The sequence below is a fragment of the Thunnus maccoyii genome, chromosome 19, assembly GCF_910596095.1.
Source record: "Thunnus maccoyii chromosome 19, fThuMac1.1, whole genome shotgun sequence".
Lineage (NCBI taxonomy): Eukaryota > Metazoa > Chordata > Actinopteri > Scombriformes > Scombridae > Thunnus > Thunnus maccoyii.
In genome coordinates this window covers 17,775,064-17,797,788 of record NC_056551.1, presented here as the reverse complement: position 1 = coordinate 17,797,788, position 22,725 = coordinate 17,775,064, and the positions used below count along the sequence as shown (strand labels likewise).

The window sequence follows — 22,725 nt, the reverse complement described above, 5'->3', positions numbered from 1 at the left end:
GGTTTCATTGTGCTGGATAAGCTAAATCAAGCACAGCATCGCTATGTAGAAGATAATAAACAGGGGGCTGCTATTCTGGCCAGGGAATACCTTGTTAGTCATGGATACAGCTGTGAGATGTGATTTTAATGTATGTATGTGTGTGTGTGTGTGTGTGTTTTTTTTTTTTTTACCTGTGTGTGCCTTATGCAGGTGGCTCTTCAAGCGACTCACGTAGGCAGATTTAAAGGGGCAGAGCTTGCACTTGAAGGGCTTGTGGTGCCCGTGGTGAGACTGCACATGTCTGTCCAGACTGGCGATGAGACAAAATATACAAAACCAGAAGGGAGGATAGGAGATAAGAGGATAAAAGAAAAAAAAAAAAACAGATGAAATGAGGACAAAAGGATAGCAGATAAAGTGAGAAAGTGACAGGAATAGAGTACGGGTAAGAAAGAGGGAGAGAGCTCCACTCTACAGTGTCTACTTTGATGATTTCAACGGCAGGGTTTTCAGCAGCATCTAAGGCGCTCCATTCTGTTTACCTCACAAACAACAGCCACACATTTCCAATGACTACAGAACAAGGAGCCGTGGGGTGAACTCATCTACCCACAATCCCCTGGTGGGAATGAGTGTGTGAGTGCCTGTGGGGACGGTGGCTGTGTTTTTAATGCCAGCCTCCTAGGTGGCATGGGAATGCGGCTTCTTTCTGGGTCAGGGCACATACAGTACAGAGGGATTACACCTGGGAGCTCAGAGGAGATGAGGACTCTCTCTTTCCCTCTCGCTCTGTGTCTCTGTGATGGATAAAACAAATCACACTATCAAAATGTCTGTCTCGCTGCTGCAATGTTTGTCTTACTCTCCTAGGAGGCTAGAATTCTTAGAGGAGATTGAGGATTCAAATGGGTTTGAGATAGGGTAAACAGAATAAGGTGTAAAACTGTGCTCTGTAGAAAATGAGTTTAACATCGAGTTGATTTGTAGAACAGCTGGTGTAAGACTAGTTTAAGATCAGCTGCTACCGGGGCTACATATTGCACATAGTGTAAGGGTGCAGCTATAACATGCATGACCATTTCAGATAGCAGTCATACAGATGGCAAGAACTGACTTTTTAGGCATTAATCTGCTGCTCCAAAGTGTCCTAAAAGTCCTGCAATCAACACCACAACACACATGAAAAATTACATTCTGTTATATATGTTTTTAACTTGGAGAAAGGTGCTATATGTACAGTATCTATACACAGAATAGGCTGTGTTAGAGGTGTCAATCATATCAACTCTGCTCCTCCCTACTTACTTGTGTCTGAAGGGTGAGACGAACTGGCAGTACTGGCAGCTGTATTTGTCCTCTCTGTTGAACAGCGCCATGGCTGAGTGGCTCCTCTCATGGGACCTCAGTCCCTGCATGGACATGAAGACTCGGTCACACTGGGCACACGGGTGGCCCCCCGCCGCTAGTCGCTGCTTCATCGGGCCCCCTGATGCCACGGCCCTCGCCGCAGCCACGAGGGCCGCTGCCCTTCCCTCGACAGCATCCATTTCTGGTTCCAGTGTCTCCACGGCAACAGCAACACCGCCAGAGCCCGGGGAAACCAAGGGTGGGCCCATTGTTGTAACTGCCGGTCTCTCGAGGCCATCGGCTTCAGCTGCTTCATCCTCCTCCAGGTCGCCGTTAGTTAGGCTCTCTGAAGGCAGGGTCAGTGGGACCTCGCTGACCTCCTGCTGCAAAACAAAGAGGAAAACTCTCAGATGTTCAGTATTCTTTCGGTGCCTGTTGATTTTGTCTATCAAAGCCTTGAGCGTGTGCTCATTTTAGTTATATGGAGGCACAACACTGCAATGAAAGTGTAACCCTTTATTTGGATAGCCCAATGTTGATACACAACCAACTACCAGATGTCAAAAATAGCTGTTCACTTAAGTATTAGTTAGAGTCTGGCAGCTCTAAAGCTTTTACCCAGATTAACAGCACATAAGCAACAGTTGAGCATCTGTTTAACACCTCAGATTCTGCCAACTCTATGCTGTATTAGTGCAAAAATTTTCAGCTAAGTTTTACCTTCAGCTCTTTCTTTTCTGTTTTTCACTCACGGTCTGTATAGTCATTTGACTACATTTATGCTCAAGTGCTGAACATTGGAAGAATAACATGTGGGTATATCATTGACCTGAAAGCCTTACATGCAAGGCATTTTCCTGAAATACTGGCCAGGAACACATAAAAAAAAAAAGTTGCCTCAAATGCTTGAAGCTGCAGTGCGGGGTTGTATGAGGGTAAAATGAGAGTGTTTCTGGTCCAAGAATGAATGACTGAAAAACATGACTGAGTTGAGTCCAGGACGGGCAAGCCTTAACGCTAACCGTTAGTCCAACTCCAACCCTGACCTGAAACTCTGCAGACTGCTGGTATTTACTACCAAATGGAATGTGACAGTAAAAGTCCAACCCCTTGAATCTGGTTCTGTTACATATCATTCCCAAATCTCCTCCACCTTTCATCTATTCCTCCACCATAAAACTCTTAAGAATAAAAATAAATGCAATAACATTCTTCTTAAAGCCAATCACAATATGCACCCAGTCCTACCTTAATACCAAACCGCAAGCGTTTATTCTATAATCTGTTTGACTACCAGACTTGTTTCATATGTAGCTGATGATGATAATAGATCACCCTAAAGAGCTAAAACAGCAGACCTTGCACATTCACTACAAACAATGAAACATACCAAAATAAATGGATTACTTGTCTTCTTTTGTTTGTTAGAATGGTGTACTATAAAGAGAGAGCAAGAGCTATTCATCAGGACAGTTGTATGTTTAACCGCTTTTTCATTTCAACTTCTTGGCAACTTAGCAAAACAAAACTTCTCCATCTATTTCTTTGTCCCTCATGTGTTGGCCGAGTGCAGGCCGGTTTCTGCAGTCGTCACAAGTAGACAGACAATCACCACGACTTTTTTTATTGCCTCGAGGAAGCTCATTCTTTCTGTGGAAGGACCTGACCCTGCACTTCATGCAGCCATAAATAAGATGTGGCATCCAGAGGCCCAACCTTGCCATCCAGTCTGTTCCTGACTGCACTGTCAGCCTGTTCTTCATCCGCCTGTACAAGAAACAGTTGCAGGTCTACAATTGAAACTGTGTTCGTGATACTAAAAAAAGTAACATTTATTTTTACTCTCTGCAAAGTGTTAAGCATACAGTATATTCCCTCTGGTGGATGTAGTACATGGTCATGGTCATTGTGTTGCTTGATGTATTAATTCAACACGTTCAAGTGTATTGATCTCCAGGAATGATTCCATATACTGAATATACTAAAAAAGTGAAAGTCAGAACAGAAATACTCTATAGATGCCAGCTGCCAAGGTGAACACAGTACATCTTCACTGTATCACTCTCAGTGGCCTCAAACCGTCTCATCTTAAATACATAAAAGACAGACTGACGGAAGAAACAGGCCTAAATTTGGGTGAGGCGTTGGATCCTTAGGCCTGTTCCCCTCACCGGCAGTCTCAGTGGAATACTAATGTTCGAATGGTTACCCACCGCTGCCCTAAAAGTTATGGCTCACCACTCTGTCCTCCACTCCTCCCCCCACCAGTGCAATGGGACACCATTGCTTGTTTTCTCTGGGGGAAGCTGACAGACTATCTACCCAGAAGCCTCCATCAGTAATAAACAAAATGGGAAACAGAAACCAAGTCTAGTAAGACAGATTGCTGCAGAGCTAGGAGGACAGGAGTAAGATTACCAGACAGAAACAGTGGGGACAGAAAAAGTGGGCCTTTCAAATATTGTTTAAGATGATATGATGGTGAGTAAATAATGTATACTGTTCTTTTGCTTTATCAGTCCAACAAGATGTGTTAATACATTTTGCAACAACAACATACATACAGAAATATTTCCAAAACAAATTTTTACTGTAGCAATAAAATAATTAATAATAGTAATGAATTCAATCTTTTTGATACAAACATCTGTTTAACATTGACATTTGGATAATGTAGTAAATCCCCAATCAAAATACGAAAAAAAACACCATTTAAGAAATTTGAGAAGAAATCTAACTCTGTTTACCTTGACATGTCCCTCTTTGACCTCTCCATACTGGACATGTTTCCTAAGGTGGTTGCAGATGGCTCGGAGGGTGGGGTGCACCTCTACGCAGAAGTTACACCTGAATCCTATGGGAGCTTTATTTACAGGGCTTTCCTGTTGACACAAAGAAAAATGACAAAAGAGCCTGTGTTATGCAGTTTTTCCCCCTTTTTGTTTGACATCTTTTATAAATGTAGATGGAAATTATTTATAATAAAGATGTTTATTTCAAATTATATTGTTTAACTTTTAAATGACTTTAACAGTGTAGTTTACTTTTTGCTTAGTGTCATTAATGCATATGAACAGTCTAAATCAGCTGATGTTTGCCACAGTCAGAAGATACTACTATCTCTTTTCTATGAGATTTACCTTTTCTCTGTGAAGTTATAGACCGCCACTGTTCTCAAATATACTTTAAATGAGATCGATGGTATTATTTATTATGAAAGTAATTATCACTCGTCCACTGTTATGTACTCCTGGTGACAGCGAAGGGGCAAATGGAAATATATAATAGTGTCTTTAATTGTCTCTTCATTTCAGTGTTGGCGGAATTTGAATACTTTGGGTACAACTGCAATTAATGTGGGTTTATAAAGTCATGTGATGATAAATTAACAGTACTCTCATTGATAGATATATCTCTATGAGCTATTTTTTATAGATTTTCATAGATTGGAGCCTATGACTTCCAGGTGTTAAAGAATAGCTGTAGTATGATTGACAGTCGTAGCTTGAGACTGCAGCATCAGATGATTTATAGCATGTTCTCATATACATTAATGGTAATATGATAATTACATTTTACAGTTTTATTGTTTGATTTACAAGGTTTCACTCATATCTACGCTCACCTTCTCAGGTTTGGTCTCAGGTAGTTCTGCGGCTTTCTGTTTGCTGAGAAGCTGCCTCCTCCTCTCCTGCCTCATGGCTCTCTTCTGAAACTCCTCATTATGGTTGAATAGATGTTTGGCCAGAACTGGGAGAGCCAGGAACTTGAGCTCACAATGAGAACACTGGTACAACTCAGAGTCCTCATCCCCGGGACCAGGCGATACCACAAAGTCCCTCTTCAAGTCGTTGCTGTGGTGGTCGTTGTAGTGCATAGAGAGCAGCTCGCCTGTGCTGAAGGACAGCCGGAAGCATTTTAGACACTTAAATGGCAGCCATTCAACCTCTCTGTCCTGCTCGGGTTCGAGCGGAACCTCCAGTACTTCTTTTTCGTCTTCTGCCATTGCACTGACAGCGAGTTTCTCGGGTTCTTTGGCATAGATAACGGTAAAGTAGCGACCAAGCTTGCTAGAATGCTGCTTCTTGGGGAAGACACCTGGGTGGCGTTTAATGTAGTGTGAGACAATGCTCTTCCTGCTGAAGGCCTGGAAATTGCAAAGAGAACACCTTCGTCTCTCCACGGCCAAACGCAAGTCTTCACTCATTTCTGAATTGTCTCCTTCAGATGGCGGGGGTGCCATCACTTTGTTGGGCTTTTCGGTTATAGTCTTGGAAGCAGCCAGACAATGGGTATAATAGGCATCAATATCATGCCGCTTCTGGTAATGTGCTGCCAGGCCTTTGCGTATAGGGTTTGTGTACGCACAGAGTGCACATTTGAAGACATTGTTTTTACCCTCGGGCTGAGCACGAACATTGTTGTGCTTGATACGGTAATGGCGAGCAATGCCTTTCCTGGTGGAGCAGAAGTATTTGCAGAGCTGACACTTGAATATAGCATGTTTCTCTGTCTTATTGATGGGTAACTGGGAGAGAGCAAAGTCCAATTCACTGACCTCTTGGACTTTTGCGCCGCTTGATATATTACTGGCACTGCATTCAGCTACTGGCTCTGTGTCCTTACTGGAGGAGAAATTTGTCAGAGCGGGAGTGAACATATCAGAGGCCGACTGATTGTGATATTTCTCATAATGGATTTTGAGTTTCTCCAGTGTCCCATGTGTATACGGGCACATTTTGCATCTGTATGCGCCAAAGCCCTGCCTTTGAGTTTTGCACTTGTCATCGCTATCATTAACGTCACTGATTTGCTCTATATCATTTGCAAAGTCCTCTGCAGTGACTTTCACTAATGGGTGTCTTTTCTGATAGTGAGTGAGTACGCCATGGATACGGGAGTTTACATATGGACAGTGACGGCATTTATACACAGAACTGGGGTTGATATCTGCCTCCTGTGCAAAATCTGCAGCTTTTACCTTCATGCCCGGGTGCTTCTTTCCATAGTGAGTGAGGAGGCCATGGAGACTGTTGTACTCTGACAGACATACAGTACACTGATAAGGATTATTAGAGATGGAAAGACGGGGGTGGGTAGGATGGGGGTTGCTCTCTTGAGGTGGGGTGGCAATGACCAGAGCTCCATCATCTTCAGCAGACTGGCAATTGAAAGACGCATGCTCTTTGGCAACCTGCTGGTGGATCTTTTCAGCTGAGCCATTTCCTTTGATAATATCCAAAAGCACAGATTCATCCCCTTTAATGGCCCAGGGATGGACTGCCTGATAGTGACTGGTTATGTCCCATATTGTACAGGCCTCAAAGGCACAATCTCTGCATTTGTAATGTTTAGTTTCTGCATTGCCCCCTTGTTGGGTGGTCTCTGGCCCAGCCCATAGCTTGCTGGCCATGTATGTGTAATCGACATTGTGCTCAGGATGGCGTCTTTGGTAATGGAGCAGCAGGCCTTGGGGTTCAGCATGGGAGTAAATGCACCACTCACAGTGGTAGCCAGCCTCAAGAATGCCATCTTCGTAAGCCCAGTGTAAAATGGTCATGGCTGTGGCTTTCACAGTGGGGTGCTCTTTCTTCAGATGCTTCTTTAGAGCATAGACATAGGGTGATGTGTAGGAACAGTGTCTGCACTTCAGGGAACGCAGAGGCGTTGCATTTTCAGAGTCTGGAGGGGCTGGCACCATTGCAGAAGAGACACTGCTTGACTGAACCATCTGTGCACGCTCACGCTGACTCCGGACAACTGCAGTGTGACGACGTACAAGGTCAGCATTGGCCTTGGTTTCTCTATGCTTTTTCTGGTAATGAATAAGCACCCCTTTTACAGTGCGGTTGCCATAATCACAGTGCTGACAAAAGAACAGCTCGTCCTCCCCTTTCTCGCCACTTCCTGGTTTAGGGCTTGAGTTGTTGGATCCATCGTGACCGTTGTTTTGAAATTGCTTCAAAAACTGTTTGGGAGCTGCAATTTGCAATTCATCCATTAATTTCATCAAACCTGGGGTGGGGGCACCATGTTTTATATATTTTGCTGTCACTTTTACTTCTGGGTGTCTCTTTTGATAATGGACCAACACACCAACAACAGATCTGTTGCTGTACACACAATGTTTACAGTAGTACATTTCTTCATCTGATCCATACAGTGCTGCACTTGATTGTTTTGGAGGCGTAGCCATGCTGAGGTTAAATGAAGAGTTGGCAACAGGTTGTGACTGATCCACTGAGATGACCTTCATGGTTTTCTGTATACGGAAATAAGATGCCTTTTGCTCTGGGTGTTTCTTCTGGTAGTGGACCAAAACAGAGTGCATGTTGGGGCTCGCAAAAGAACACACATCACAATCGTAGACAACGACATTGGCACCCATAGCTTCTTTGAGGGAGTCTGTCTCAGCACTGGCCTCAGGGGTCTTGGGGATTGCTTTCGGTACTGGGCTTGAGGAGGACCTGGGGGTCGACGTGGCTGAGTTAAAACTTTTGGGGCCAGAGTTTAAAATTTCCCTCAAAGTCTGCGATTCGCCAGTCTTGTGGGACTGCTCCACTACGTAGCTGGAGAAGATCATGGCATTGTTAATTTTTACTGTTGGATGCATTCTTTGGTAATGGGGCATTAGACTCCTGACATTGGGGCTTGTGTATGAACAAAAGCGGCACATGTATACCAAATTTGGCTGGTTGAAGTTGAGAACATTGCTTGCTTCAGGGTGGTGATCCATGTAGTGTTGGTGTAGATCATTGTAATTTGTGTATTCAATGTAGCACTCTAAGCAACGGAAGACCGCACTCTGGTCCTCGGGGTCCAGGATGTACTTAAAGCTGAACTTGATGTAAGGGTGCATCCTCTGGTAATGGGTGCTGACGCTACGAGCCGACTTGTTGTGGTAATCACAGTGTTTACAGTAGAAACGTGCAGTTCCAGGTTCTTCTGAATATTCACTGTTCTCTTGGATAGCATCCCTACTATCACTTGGGTCAGCGGAGATGTTTTCACTGTCATCTGAAAGAGTCAGCGATATAGGAATGTTTCTAGGTTTCGATTTAGGGTTGCTTTTTCTTTTCCCTATTCTACCTCCCTCATGAGAGATTGCTGATTCTCTTGAATGAAGCTGCTGTGTGTTGTAAGCAAAGACAGGGCTTTTGCTATCATGGTTTCTGCCCACTTTATCCGCACTGGCATGATTTTCTCCAGCTTCTTCATCATCCATGTCATCGAGATTTATGATCATGTCCTGTTGGCTTTGGCTAATCTTACTTTGAAGGTTACTGGCAATTTCATCAATTCTGGTTCTCTTCTTGACCGAGGACAAATCCAAAGGCAAGTCATTAATGGACTTCCTGGCTCTTTTCCCTGTTACTAAGGGCTTTTTGGTAGCAAGTCCTAAAATGGAGGTCTGGGTTTTTTGTAGAAAGATCGGAGAGGCGTCCACTTCAGCATCCAGCTGGTCAGTCAGCTGACTTTCAAAGACAGTGGGATCTAGGTCATCACAGTAGGAATGCTTGTGCTGCTGGTGAACCCTCAGACCTTTCAGAGTGGTGGTAGAGAAGCTGCAGAGCGTGCAGCGATGAGGGTTCTGCTGGTCGTTCAGTGTGCTGGTTGTCTTTTTTCCATTGACTTTGGAACTTACATTACCCCCATTAACTGGCTCTGCAGCATTGTCATTCTGAGGTTCTGGACTATCACTCGTCAGGTCCAGGGTCTCTAAATCTGAGGAGGTATGACTCTGTTTGTGTGTGCCCAGTTTAAGAGGGCTGGTGCAAATAAATGGGCATTCATCACATTTATACACTGTGGTTTTACCAGAAAGGTGAATGTTTTCAATGTGGCGGGAGATGCTCCGCCTGTGCATCGTAAGGAAGGAGCAAAAGGGGCACTGAAAGCGATTCATGTACTTTCTGAATGGTATTCCTTTAGTCTCCAGTAATTTATTATCCTCATCAGTCAAAAGCTGCTTTGCATCTGCTGACAGGGTTCCAGTATAGCTGGGATCATCTATATCGCCCAACTCTTCTTCATCATCATCTTCTAAGCTGCTCCTAGAGTCTTCTTCATTGAGTAAGTTTGCGTCCATCTCTATGCCACTGTTGGAGACATCAGATGAAGCAAACCTCTTGGACACAATGGAGGAACCTGTGCTGTTGGGTGTAACTGCACTCATCTGTGCATACTGAAAAGATGAGATCTCTGCAACTGATTTCTCCAATGTATTTTCTGGTGTTTTTCCACCTGACTCCTCGTTTCCACGATCATCTGTGAAACTTATCTTTGATACAGTCGGGCTTTGGGAAGAGGAGGGAGAATCTGGTTTAGGTGAGCTTGCACTTGCCTCCCCTTCCAGCTCTGCAATGGAAGAAACTATCTTGACTTTGTCACTGTGTTCCTTCACCACATGATTAGTCCAGCTGTCCTTCTGGTCAGTTTGATAGTCACACCATTCGCAGGCGAACATTCCCTTCATGAGTCCACTGGCCGAGTCGGATTCCCCTCCAGTCTCAGCATATTCCGAAGCATCTCCAGCGCTTTCTGAGGGAACTTTGTTATGATACATGATTTGGTGTTTCATTATCCTTGCTTTGCGTGGAGACTTGTATGTGCAATACTGACAGGAATACACCTTTGAATGGTCATTATGCATTATAACAGTGTAGCTGGGCTGCTTTGTTGTTTGTGTGGAGATATTTTCCCCTGAATCTTCCTCTACAACATTATGCACCTTTTTGGTGTGATTTCTTAAGAATGACTTCGATCTGAAGTAACGGACACAGAACTTGCACTGGTAAAACGGCAGATGGGTTTCAGCTGTCTGCTTCTGTGACGTTTGGTTGGAACCTTCAGTAGAGTTGGGGCCTTGAAAAAAAAGAGAACGTGTGTGAGACATGTGTTGAAAAATAGTAAAACATGAGCATTTAGCTTTTGCTGTTGTCTCTGTTAATATAACCAGCTACATGTCAATGCATTTTTATGCTCCTCAATGAAATATACAACCATCCTACTATGTAGAGCTCTTTGAAACAGAGAAAGAAGTGTTTCCTAATCCTCAACAAATTAACTGTAACATCTGAATTAATGTGGTAGGCAGGCATACTCATTCCAGCTTTAGGAGGCGTATAATCCTTGTCATCCTTATCCTCATATTCCTCCTCTTCCTCCTCATCTTCATCCTCGTCTTTCAGCGAGTCAGACTCATCTGCATCTGCAGGCTGCAGGAAAACAGTGTGTACTTCCTGAATGTGGGTCTTCAAATCATCATATGACTCGGCACGGAAGTCACAGCCATCACACTGCAATACCTCCATCACTGAAAGGGGGGAGTACTCCCTGGAAAATCAGGGAAACCTGCAAAGAAAAAGGAAAAAATCATGAGGATATACAGGATTTTCCAGGGAGTTATGGCACCATGCATGTCTAATTCATCTGGTTGTGACTGAGAAAATAAAAATGAGAATCATTGGCTAACCCCCATTTACCCTGCAAGTTCGGGGGGGGGGGGGGGCTTTTATCACAAGGAGACTCTCTGTATGTACAGACCTAAAAAAGCTTGAAGCCTGGAGTCAGTTAAAAATTCAGAACAGGGAACATGTCCATAAAAATGATCTTAGTGATAATCTAACATGATTACCAATGGCAATCCCTGCTGTGAACCAAGAATAATCAAGTACAAGATGAATGACATGTCTTTTCAATATAACAAGTGAGGCGATGGTGAGCAAAAACTATGACGTCTTCAACCGTTCATGATTACATGCTCAAAACGATATCCTTAGAAAGCACAGCCTCATTTGCTAGCTTTATAGAGCCTCTTCAAATTGCATTTGCAAGAATGTCCTACAAAAGCAATGTAGCACATTGCTGTGAATAGAAAAAAATTATCTATGACAGCAATGAGATGGTAAAATAAAAAGTTGTAGGAACGAAAAATTAAAAATTATATGAAGAACGCACATTTGTTTGTTTATGCCACAAATGTCTGTTGTCTCATTATGATGACAAACCACACTGACAAATAGTCACAAATTCATACAAAAACGACACCATTTTCAATCTCTAATGGACTGGAGCTGTCAAAAAACTCTGATAGGGAGCCTCGCAAAACATGTCAAAGAGGGAAATTCAGCAGACGCTGATGTTACCCGGAATACTAAGAAGGTCCCATTTTTTAGCAGAGCATCATTCCAAGAACAATGGAGGGACTGAGGAGGGATTATGGGCTGATTTGTCCCATTTTTATTACCTTGGGATAAGCAACAGCTGGAGAGCAGCTCCACAGCTCAGTATTTAGAGCAGACTATTCCATCAGATTGTATCAACCGCTCTGAAATAAGATTGAATGAATCAACTGAGAGATGAAGGCTTTATGTCTTTGGGCTTCTCTGCAGTTTGGACTTGGCCAGAAAAATGGAAGCTGGTGATGTGGCCATCATTTCACAGCTCCTTCATCGAGGCTTTCTAATCAATTGTCATTTTGTCTAAAAAAAAAAAAAATCGCAAATAGGTTTTATAGCTCATACTGGTTATGACAGGTAGTTTAAGGTCGCAAATTACAACATTGACGTTCAAATAAAAACCTAACCAATCAGACTTTTTCACACCCTCTTTTGAACACGGTAATGAGTAAATCAAAGTATAAAGCTTATCATTTCTGACAACATATTATGTCTCCGTAAGACAACAGGTGCATACTGTGATGCACACAATTCATTTGGAGGAAAAAATCTAACCAACCAACACCACATGAAAACCAACTTTTAAATGTAACAATAAAGGTGAATCATATTACTTTAGTGTGACACCTGATTACACAGTAAATATATGCCAGGTCTCGTGCAAACAGATCAAATGGGCAGTGCCCAAACTGCAGGTTCATTAGTCCCAAAAACTGCATGTTATATACGAAGAAACTGCATCAACAAAAAGTAACCTCGCTAATAGAAAGTCAACAAATGAACACTTAAGAAGATTTTGTTAAGTTAACACCAAAGTGATTCAGCACCTATCTGACAGTGTCTCAATAAAAACTGTTTTGAGTCTAACAAAGTTGATATTCACACTGTAATAAGGCTCCCATTCAGAAACTCCTCGTATCCCATACCGTAACCCACGGTATCGGTAGCTATGTTCTGGGAATCAATAGGTCTGATGATTGCTCTTCATAGATGCATAATGGCCAACATTTACAGTATGAGGCCTGGTTTACAGGAAAGGATGATTACCCAAACCACTGAGGAAGTTCAAGAGTGGTTTAATGATTACTATGAAGAACTACTAGAAAACGTTGCAGAACATATTAATGCTTTCATGATGAATTAGAGCTGTTTTGAATGCACAGGAGGTCCTCCTCCCTATTACCTCCTTGATATACTGCCAGGTGTTTTCTTTATTTTGTCCACCCCTGCATATCAATGTCAGTTGGAAAAAAAAAAACTTTAAACACAAGACTAAAACAACAATGAAGTGAACAAATGGAGATTTGTGTACACACCAACACACTGTGTACACTGTTTGTCAGTTTAGTTTCTAACGGTTAAAAACGACCAGGAAAGAAACTTGTGCAACAACTTTTTATGTGTTTTTCTTTTGTGTCAAACTGACAATTGACAACGTCATAAATCTTTCTGAATGTTTTTAAAATATTTTTTCCTTCATTGTACAGCTTGACCGTATGAGTTAACTGGAAAAATGAGAGGAGAAAAACCACTAGTCCATCCTCACATCCAAGGCGACTCATTTAAATCAAATTAGATGTAACTCATTCAAAATAGCACCACACTGACGAGCACTTTCCAAACTCAAAACTCACATTTTGTCGAGAGCTGAGAGCAAGCATTAATTTGTGTGTTCTATTAGGCACAGATAAGAAATATTTTGCATGTATTCAAAAAGGATTAATGGTTCACACTGCAAGCATGACCCTTGGTGAATATTATTGTATAATCCATTGTTCTTAATGGAAAAAGTCTACATTATAATGTGACTAGAATCTGACTTAAACCACTCTTACTATAACCATAAGTGCTCTTTATACTCTTGCTGAAATGCCAGAGTTATTAAAGAATAATAAAAAGTCAATATTCCACTGTAGCTATAATTAATTGTATAACACTCTCATAATAAACTGCTTCAATTTGGGCATCCTAAAAATATGAGGGGAAAAAGCATCCTAATTGAGTTATATTCATATAACAGCAGCGTTATTAAACTGCTTTGGAGCAACTGTGACATGAGCGCAGTGCCGCTATGTGTTTTTAATTTGGGAATCATCATTTAAAGAAACAGCAACTTTATTTCAATCAATCTGAAGTTGTATTCTACAAGGGCGGTCTCTCTATAGGCTTAAAATACTCGTGTAAAAATGACAGCACATGTATTGTGTAATTATTACACATAATTTGGCTGAATCTATCTTGTCAAAACTGTAAAGTGTGCAAACAAGGAAGTCATTTAATTGGAACTATAGCAAACCTTATAGGCCTGTAAGCTTTTTCCATTTCTTTAAAATAAAGACTAATGACTTTCTTGTCATCAAAGAGAGAGAGAAAGAGTGAGAGAGTACAATATTTACTGTCCACCATTTTATTTGACTGTCTGATACTCCCGTATGTCAGTGATGATGCTTGATGATGATGATTAGTAAGTGTCCAAATTCTCAATATACTGCTCATTATTGAGTAAACTATTGGGTGTCTATTGTCTTGGGAGTAGTGAATGAGTGAAGGAAGGAGTGATCTCAGCCTATGAGTCTTGTATCACAGTTCCTGAATTTATTAAATGTGACAATAAGCAATCAGACCTTGAATACACCATCACATGAAACAAAAACACTACCACATTTGACTGACAATCCAAATATTATAAAAAAAAGATGTGAAGTATCTCCAAGCCATCAGCTTGTTAAATTTTGATAAAATGTATTGTTTCAAGTTGTTAAAAGTGAAGCTCCTGTGTAATTTACTTTTCCCTAAAAAAAAACAATGAAAGAAAATTATTCAATACTGAAAACTGAAAAAATATAAATTTGATCTTGTGTTACAAATTCCGCTTTGATTTTAGCAAGGACACCAATGAAATACAGCTTTGGTAACACTATCAAATTCAGTCCAATGATCTGGATACTGAAACCAAGAAATTTCAAGTGAGATCCAGCCAGAGACAGTTGGGAATCCCGCCCTGCTTCCCACACCCAACTGGCCAGCCAGGGGAGAGCTCCATGTGAGCAGGCCAAGCTGCCAGTATGTCCCTGAGCAACCAGGGGATCCATTGTTATACAGGGTCAGGTTACAGCCTCACCACGGGGCCCCACCCTGCTCTCTTGGCAGTTCACTGCTGTTTTGAACAAAGTTGCCTCCTAATGCCAGGTTCCTTGACATGGATATCAAGAGAATCCTTTCGGAGAAGGAGGGGAGAGGAATGCCTGGGGAGTGAGGGAAAAAAAAAAAGCCTCCTACACAACCACCATCTGCCTTAGAGTTGGCTGTGTCTTTTCAGCCAGTCAGTTCCTGCGCCACACCAAGTTAATGGGTGAGATTGTGTAACTGCTTTCATCCAGTCAGCTGGGGCTCTAACAGGCAGCGACTGAGCTGCTCAGATCCTCCTCTGAGCCGAGCTTCAAGGGCAGCCATTTTAGGAGCTGACTATGTGCACTTAGGTGTTCAGCCAGCACACAACATGGACCCACAGATCTGATCCTCTTCCTCAAAGGCAGGCAGCCTGTCACTGGAGAGCTGCTGACAGAAATCTATCTGCCAGATGTACAGCACTGTACCCAAGCCCTCTGCCCACACAGCTCAGCAGAAAACATCTCACATTCTTGCCAGCCTGACTTTGCCTAGTCCCTTTCATTTCTCAGGGACATTATCTCTCACATCAAGAGCTTTTCAGAGAAATTCTAGAAACCCCGTTCGGAGTGAGTGGCATGCACTGACACTTTGTGGAAAAACCAGAGGAGAAATACAGCAAATGCGTTTTGTAGGAACTGCCAGCAACGTTCCGCAAGGGGGTCTAAAAATGTGAGGCATGTCTGAACTTCTTTATCTCAGAGCTCTGCAATCCTGAGCCCTGAGGAGAAGACGAGAAGGGACAGAGAGAAGCAGAAGGGGAGAGCAGGCCGGAAGGGGAAGGGTGGGAGGAGAAGGGGAGGCAGCGAGGGAGCATGACGGAGCCACCTGGAAGACCTTCAGTGGAAAGCAACAGAGGACAAAGCCATCAGACTGGGCTCCCCAGATTCCAAAGTCTACTGACATTTGTTAATCACCAACCGGTCTCTCTGCATCGGTGAGCTCTGCCAGCAGTCACACCCTCTACTCAAACTGGCTGACAGCAGCTGCTCTGTCTGAAAGAGGGCCTTTGAATAAGCCAGCATTAAGCTGATTAGGAGTACAGAGGTTTTGTCCTTAACTGTTGGTTAGTGCTACCATCTCATGCCGTCGGCGAGAGAAAACCCCACGGATGTGTTACATTGTTATATGGCGAGCATCCTGGCTACAGATAATTTATCTGCCAAACAAGACAGGACATGCATCTCCTCAACCTGCACAGCCTCAATAATTAATGACCCATTGATTGAAAATGACAGCCTGCTTTTTAAAGGAAAAAAAAAAAAATACAGTGGCGGTAGCAGCAGGTAGCCTGAGCCATGGAAATTGATTTTTACCGAGATGAGATGACAACATCAGAGAAAAATCAATAAATTTTTAGTTTCAAGAAAGTTCTAAAAAAAAAAAATAAAAGAGAGAGGAGTATAAAGGTAACTGCATAACATTTGAAATCCTGATCTCTTTCCCACAGTGTTCTCCAGGTTTACTCAGACTAAAAAGAAGAGAGCAAAAAAGACAGCAGAGAAAGATCTCATTGTGTCTGCAGAAGAGCAGCAAACGTTGCGTCACAGGACCAGTGAGAATTTGGCCTCTTGCACAAACAGGAGATAGAGAGCTGGAGATCAAGATGGCTACTCCCATCCTCTGATGTCAGCAGCCCTGGAGGATTCAACACACCGGATCTGATAGCTTGCTCAGCAGTTACTTGTACACAAATAACAGTGACCAAAGAGTTGAAGCTACACCTCTCGTACACAGTCTTGACAAAAATAGGATATAAAAGCAAGTAGTGGATTGTGAATTATGGTAGAGGTGTTCCTACTGTACTCATACTGTTAACCTTCTCTATACAGATAGATATGGAGCTACATGAGACATACCTGTACTGTAAAGCAGCAGATTTATAATGAAACTCAACCCATGATCTTTCAAATTCCAGCTAAACCACAATCTAAATATTTAGCTCACATGATGATCATAATCATAGAGAATGACCCATCAACTAAAAACATTATTACATAATATTTATTGCTCAGATGCAACCATGCAAATCTCTCACTATGTCTGCTCAAAGGCAACATGTATTAGACTTCAATATGACTGTAAATGTAACTTCAGGTAATGTTATCCAACCCAGAAAAGCTTGGATTCAGCATCTGAAGAGTCAAGACCGTAGAGCGAAGGAGCACAACAAAACTCTGGACAACAGCATACTTGATAATGGTGGATGACATTTTCTATTCATAGTAACACTGATCTTATGGCAACAACGTCTGTCGTTCGTGTTCTCAACACATTTGCTTTGTCTTATTTTAATTTTAGCTCATGGTGTGAAACTGCGGAGACATTTTTTTGACTGTGGTACACATCACAACGGTTGACAGCCTCTGTGATGTTTTTGGCTCGACTACCAGGCGTTGCCATCGCACCTGAAGAAAGATACTGTTAACAGGCACCGGGCCAACGTATGTCATAGACAAGATGTGGAACTAATAGCACTTGATGTTTAATTTAATTCTACCTAGCGGACGGATATTGGTTAGTTCACATTTTTGATGCTTTATTTTTTTTCCTTGGATCACCTACTGTGTGTGTTGTCTTTCCATGCTGTGTGCAAGCCTGCATCACACGTGTTGTTTTATATTTACTAAACATACAACAGCACAACCTGCTTTTCCTGAATGTGCCAAATCTACCGACGGGTCTCTGAATCTACACAGTGCTACACAGTTATTTCCTTATAATTCTGTTAATACGTTCATGTTTTTGGTATCATACACCATATTTTGTGGGGGTTCTATGAAGTACTTATCCATAGTCAGTGTATTACCTGCAGTAGATCTGCGCACTGTATTACACCACATATCAGCTGTTTGGGTCAGAACGTGCTGCTGCGGCATAATACAGTGTGCGAAAATACGAACTATCCCTAAAAGGGCCTATAGCTTTGTAATGGTATGACATGAAGCAGCATTAGATAGCTTTGTATCTCAATAGAAGGCTCATATCAATCTCCTGAAATCCAACATCTGCTGATGCAAGTATGGGCCAAGTCAAACAGGAGCAAGATATATTTATTTTGGCATCAAACCTTTAATCGTTCTCTTTACCAGATACAACTGAGCAGCTTTGATACCAGAAAAAAATCAAGTAAGGCTTTTGGTTTCAAAGCCAAGGTTTTGTTGTTTTTTTTTTGCTCATCCTACACCTGGTGACTGCATCATTTGGTGTATCTGGAGTCGTGGTTGGGGCCTTTAGATGAGATATTTCACAACTGTTCTGCAGTTTAACAGTTTCTGTTGGTCACTACACTTTGAAAATGTTGTTGTGAAAATGTGAGAAAAGAGCCGACGGTTAAGAGGGGTTATGATTAAATCAAGTATTGATTTTAATATGATTTAAGAAAAATGTTTTCACCAACATTTTGATGTGACTGAACATGCACCCTTCTGAGCTGCCCCTTGGTGAGATGTCACAACTGGTCTCATGTACTGCTAGATAGTTATACATGTGTCAAGGTCAGCAATGCGTCAGCCAATCAGTCATGAATAATGCTGCTCCTAACATCCTGTTTCAGGACTACAGCTGGAACTATTAGTCTGTCAATCGATAAGTCTACAATCAAATAAATATTTAAGTTGTTTTTCAGGCAAAAATGCCAAATATGATCTAGTTTCAGCTTCTCGATTGTGAGGATGTCGGTCGGGCAAAACAACAAATCTGAAGTCACATTTGGCATTATTGTGACAGGCATTTCTCATTACTTCCTGACATTTTATAGACCAAACAATTGATCAGTTAATTATGGAAATAACTGTCAGATTAATCACTAACACAGATAATCGGTAGACGCAGCTGTAGATCTGATTTCTGGTTTTGTAACACTGAAACTGTGTTTTTCTGCTTGAAAACACACACGCACACACACACACACACACACACACACACACACACACACACACACACACACACACAGATACTAAGTAAGTACTTTCTTTGTGTAGAAGGCTACTTGTCACAGGAAATATTTAGCTGTCCTGATCTTTAAACCCAAGAAAATAACAACATCCTGAAGGGAGTTCTAAATCTGTTCAAAGAGGACAATATGTGAGGCAAGACCTGACAGGATTCTAACTGTGTTAGGCAGAAATCCTAAAAACAGGTCCAAACCAAGCAGGCTTACTCAGATGGAACACAAAAACAGTTCAGACTCGGTGACAGCCACTACCATCCAGGCGGCCCTGAGTTACAAATAGAGCCACCATAGACACTGACTAGAGGGTCAGGACAACTGAGTCACTCTTTCCACGTCTGTGGAGGATCTTAACACAGCACTTCTGTTTGAGCTGCAGAAGACTCACTCAAACGTGTTAACCACAAATGAAGTTTGATCTGTCAGCCCTGGGCGTAAAAGTTTAAAGAAACTGTTATTTTTTTTTAAAATCTTGTTACCCGTATCTATGGAAATACTTCTTAATGTATCCTGTAAACACTGTGAGAAGTTGTTATGTGGTGTCGGTAGAGGTTTTCAGGTTTGATTATCACCACTAAATATGTTGCACATTATAATCTCCAAGAGCCAAAAGTGGTGTCTTAAAATTCTACTAAATTCCTGTTTTTCAAACAGTTTACTATCTTATATGTCAAAGAAAAGCAGCTATTTCTCACATTTGAGAAGCTGAAACAACAGCCATACAGAAGATGTTTGAAATTTGCCTGAAAAATGACTTTTTAATTAACTGATTGCCAAAATAGTTGCTGATTTTTCGCAAGCTATGTCTCCTTCCGCCCCTCAAACATTTTAAAAACCCTTTTCCTAACTTTAAAGTGAGATTATGTAACTTTCAAAAGGAGATACATTTCTGCTATATTATTAATGACTACGGCCCAGTCAAAGGGTAACCAGGAGGCTAACAGTTGTACTGTTGTACCGTCAGCAAACATGCACTTGTACAGTATGCGCATGTGTCTATAGCTATGCATGCACAGCATTCAGAAGAGAAATAACACTAATACACACATATGCACACAGTCTGGCAGCTCTGTTACCATCTCAACTACATACAGAGGTCTGAATTCCAGCGTCGACTAGTTTGGGATTTTTCATGGCCTCAGCCTCACCTGAAGGTCTTAAAACACACATTAAAGCCATGACGTCTGAATATAACACAAGAGTATTATTCCCTAAAAAGGATCTCCCAAGTATTTCTTAATACATGCTTTGGAAGTTATTTCAGTTCAGATTAGGAATGGTGCCCTCAAATACAAGCCAGCCAAAATAACAGCGTCTGGTTTGTAGCCATTCTTTGGCCTGCATGCACGCTGCTCTTGTTGGCTCACAGTTCGGCTTTTATCTGTCGGCACTGTAGCAGATAACAACACTGGTTCAAAAAAGAAAAGCTGGTCCGACCTGACTGACCTTCATATTCCAATAGTGTGCTGCCGCCTCATCCCTCCACAGAAGCAAAACGTATTGACAGATACAACCACAACACTGCATGGTAGTCTGTGTTAGTAAGCATGTAAAGTGGAGATACTGTACGTACAGTAGTTGCTGTGTTTCACATATGCTAATCATTTTCTTATTTTACAGGTTTTCATGAAAAGAAGACTGATTTAAACGTCTTTTTCCTTGTTCTGTCCCCTTGCAACTAAAAGTGTTGGGTTTCCTGCTACAAGAAGACTACGTGCACCAAAGTTGACTGTAAAACAGGTTTTCATGCAACACAGGAAGCTCAGATAACGGTGAAGAGTGAGGAGAAAAGTTAACAAGTGAAGAGAAAAATAGGGGGAAAAAAAGCTTCTGATTATGCACAACAGTAGGCCAATCATTTTAATTATCAATCACTGTGTTGATTATTTCAACATTTCTGTGAAATGTCTAAAAATAGTGACAAATGCGGATCACGGTTTCAAGGGGCCGATGTGATGTCTTCAAATTGCATGTTTAGACCAACCGACAGTCTAAAACCCGATATTCAGAAGATATTCAGCACACAATGATGATATAACAGGGAAAAGCTGCAAATCCTCACATCTGAGGATCTCAACCAGCAAATATCTCAACAGCTATTGGATGGATCGCAATTAAACTTGGTACAGATGTACATGGTGCCTAGAGGATGAATCCTAATGACTTTGGTGATCCACTTTTTAGCTAGTGGCCACCCTTGATTGTGTGTTTTAGTAAAATATTCCAACTATTGGATAGATTGCCAAGAAATGTGGTACATACATCATCAGGTCAAAATTTCAATTAGTCAAATACCTTTTTTATGACCTGCAAAACCAATGAGCGTCAGTTGTATTTTGTATTTATTGATAATTAGCTAATGTTAGCATTCTAACACGTTGAGATGGAGAACATGGTAAGCAATATACCATCTTAACATCAGTGTGTTAGCATTGCCATTGTGAGCAAGTTAGCATGTTGACGTTAGCATTTAGCTCAAAGCACCGCTGGGCCCAAGTGCAGCCTCACAGAACCACGAGCTGCTTGATAGTGACTTAAACAGGAAATGAATTATTAATCAATTAATGGACTAATAGTTTCAGCACTGCAAAAGAATACTTAAAAGTAAGATAAATAGGATCTAAATTAAGACATAGCCTGAATAAATGGCCTTTTTAACATGTGATTTTCCACCATTTTATATATTTAAATAAAATATGTCAAAAATAAAATTAGAAAATAATGCATTACTAGAACCCCATACTACTTTAACTATAGTAGTGGTGGCTGTTATTTTGGCCTCCAATGCCTTGGTTATTATATGCTAATATAAATATGTAACAATATGTTAATAATCCACTTTACAAGTTTTACACACCAGACTTAATCTACAGTACTACCACTACTAAAGTCTGACAGAAAGATACCATGTTACTCTAGACTTGATGAGCATATCTGTTTCATCACAACAGTGTTTCAGCGCTGGTGTGATAAGAACAACAGTGAGCTGGACAGTAAGGTCAGTCCTTCCTGCCTGTGATCAGAGCGCAGAGCTTACTTAAATGATGTGATCATGTGGTGCTGCTCATTTGAGGAAGTCTGAATACACAGAGATGAGACATCGATCCCACCTGGCCGATCAATGGACCAGGCCTTCACAGACGAGATGTGAGAAATCAATAATGTTCAGTATGAACGTTTTTGTCATAACATTCATCAGACATCTGCTGGAATGGAATGAAAGGGTTGGGAATGGCATGAAACAGAACAGAATAGAGCTGGAAATACAACACCAAAGCCATCACACAACACCCTGTAAATTGTTGGTATAAATTTTACTTTTTTGATTCTATTTAAACTTAAATCAAGCCCGAGTACTTCTCTGATGATAATACATAAAGGCTCTGTTGTGCTTGGAGGTCAATAAGAGGAATAAAGACAGCATATATTGCAGTATTATTAATCATCTTTAAAGCTAAACCACCAGCTATGCAGCTACACTTTTGGACCTTAATCATAGTAACGCTGAGGCCATATCTTGTTAATAATGAATCAACCAACAGCGGATGGGCCAAAAGTCTAAAATGTCTATGAGAGTGGTCAAAAACATCAACACTGTCATAAGATACTATCAACCACCTGACAAAAACGCAGGCCTTAATCTGACAACAAATCTGTTTCAGCAAGCATATGGCATTCAAAAAAATAGGTCAACCATTAACCAGCCAACACGGCCTTGACCATAAACATTCTTCTAGCTCTCCTTCATCATAAGCCCCAAGTCCATCTGAAATGACTGATGTGACGAAGAAAAAAAAAAGTATTCTGCATTAAAGCAAGATAATGACAACACATTTCTAGGCCTGTTGGGGGGGGCAGCAGAAACAAGTTGTGAACACAACACTGACATATCATCACCTTTTAAGCTGATATGTTGAACTTGGTGGCAAACAGCTGGTTATTTCCACATCAAGCAGTTACAGAGAAACATTATCATTCATTTGGAGTCGTGTTTCTGTCCACTTGGCAACAGACTAAGTCCAATATTCTCTCTCTTTTATCTCTGTTTTTGATCTCTACCAATTCCTCTTTACCTTCTAAATGCTCCACTATGTT

At 41.5% G+C, this 22,725-nt stretch overlaps 1 protein-coding gene across 1 annotated transcript in view; it reads right to left on the bottom strand.

Annotated features, from left to right (window-relative positions):
* The window catches only part of znf462 (zinc finger protein 462), a 50,561-nt gene that overhangs the window by 17,725 nt on the left and 10,111 nt on the right, over positions 1 to 22,725 (bottom strand). The window contains exons 2-6 of the mRNA XM_042394854.1: positions 10,433 to 10,683; positions 4,955 to 10,194; positions 4,077 to 4,211; positions 1,288 to 1,712; positions 174 to 292 (exon numbers count right to left, since the gene is read on the bottom strand). Coding sequence (XP_042250788.1) covers positions 174 to 292; positions 1,288 to 1,712; positions 4,077 to 4,211; positions 4,955 to 10,194; positions 10,433 to 10,643 — 6,130 coding nt within the window. The 5' untranslated portion in view covers positions 10,644 to 10,683. The remainder of the gene's footprint in view (positions 1 to 173; positions 293 to 1,287; positions 1,713 to 4,076; positions 4,212 to 4,954; positions 10,195 to 10,432; positions 10,684 to 22,725) is intronic.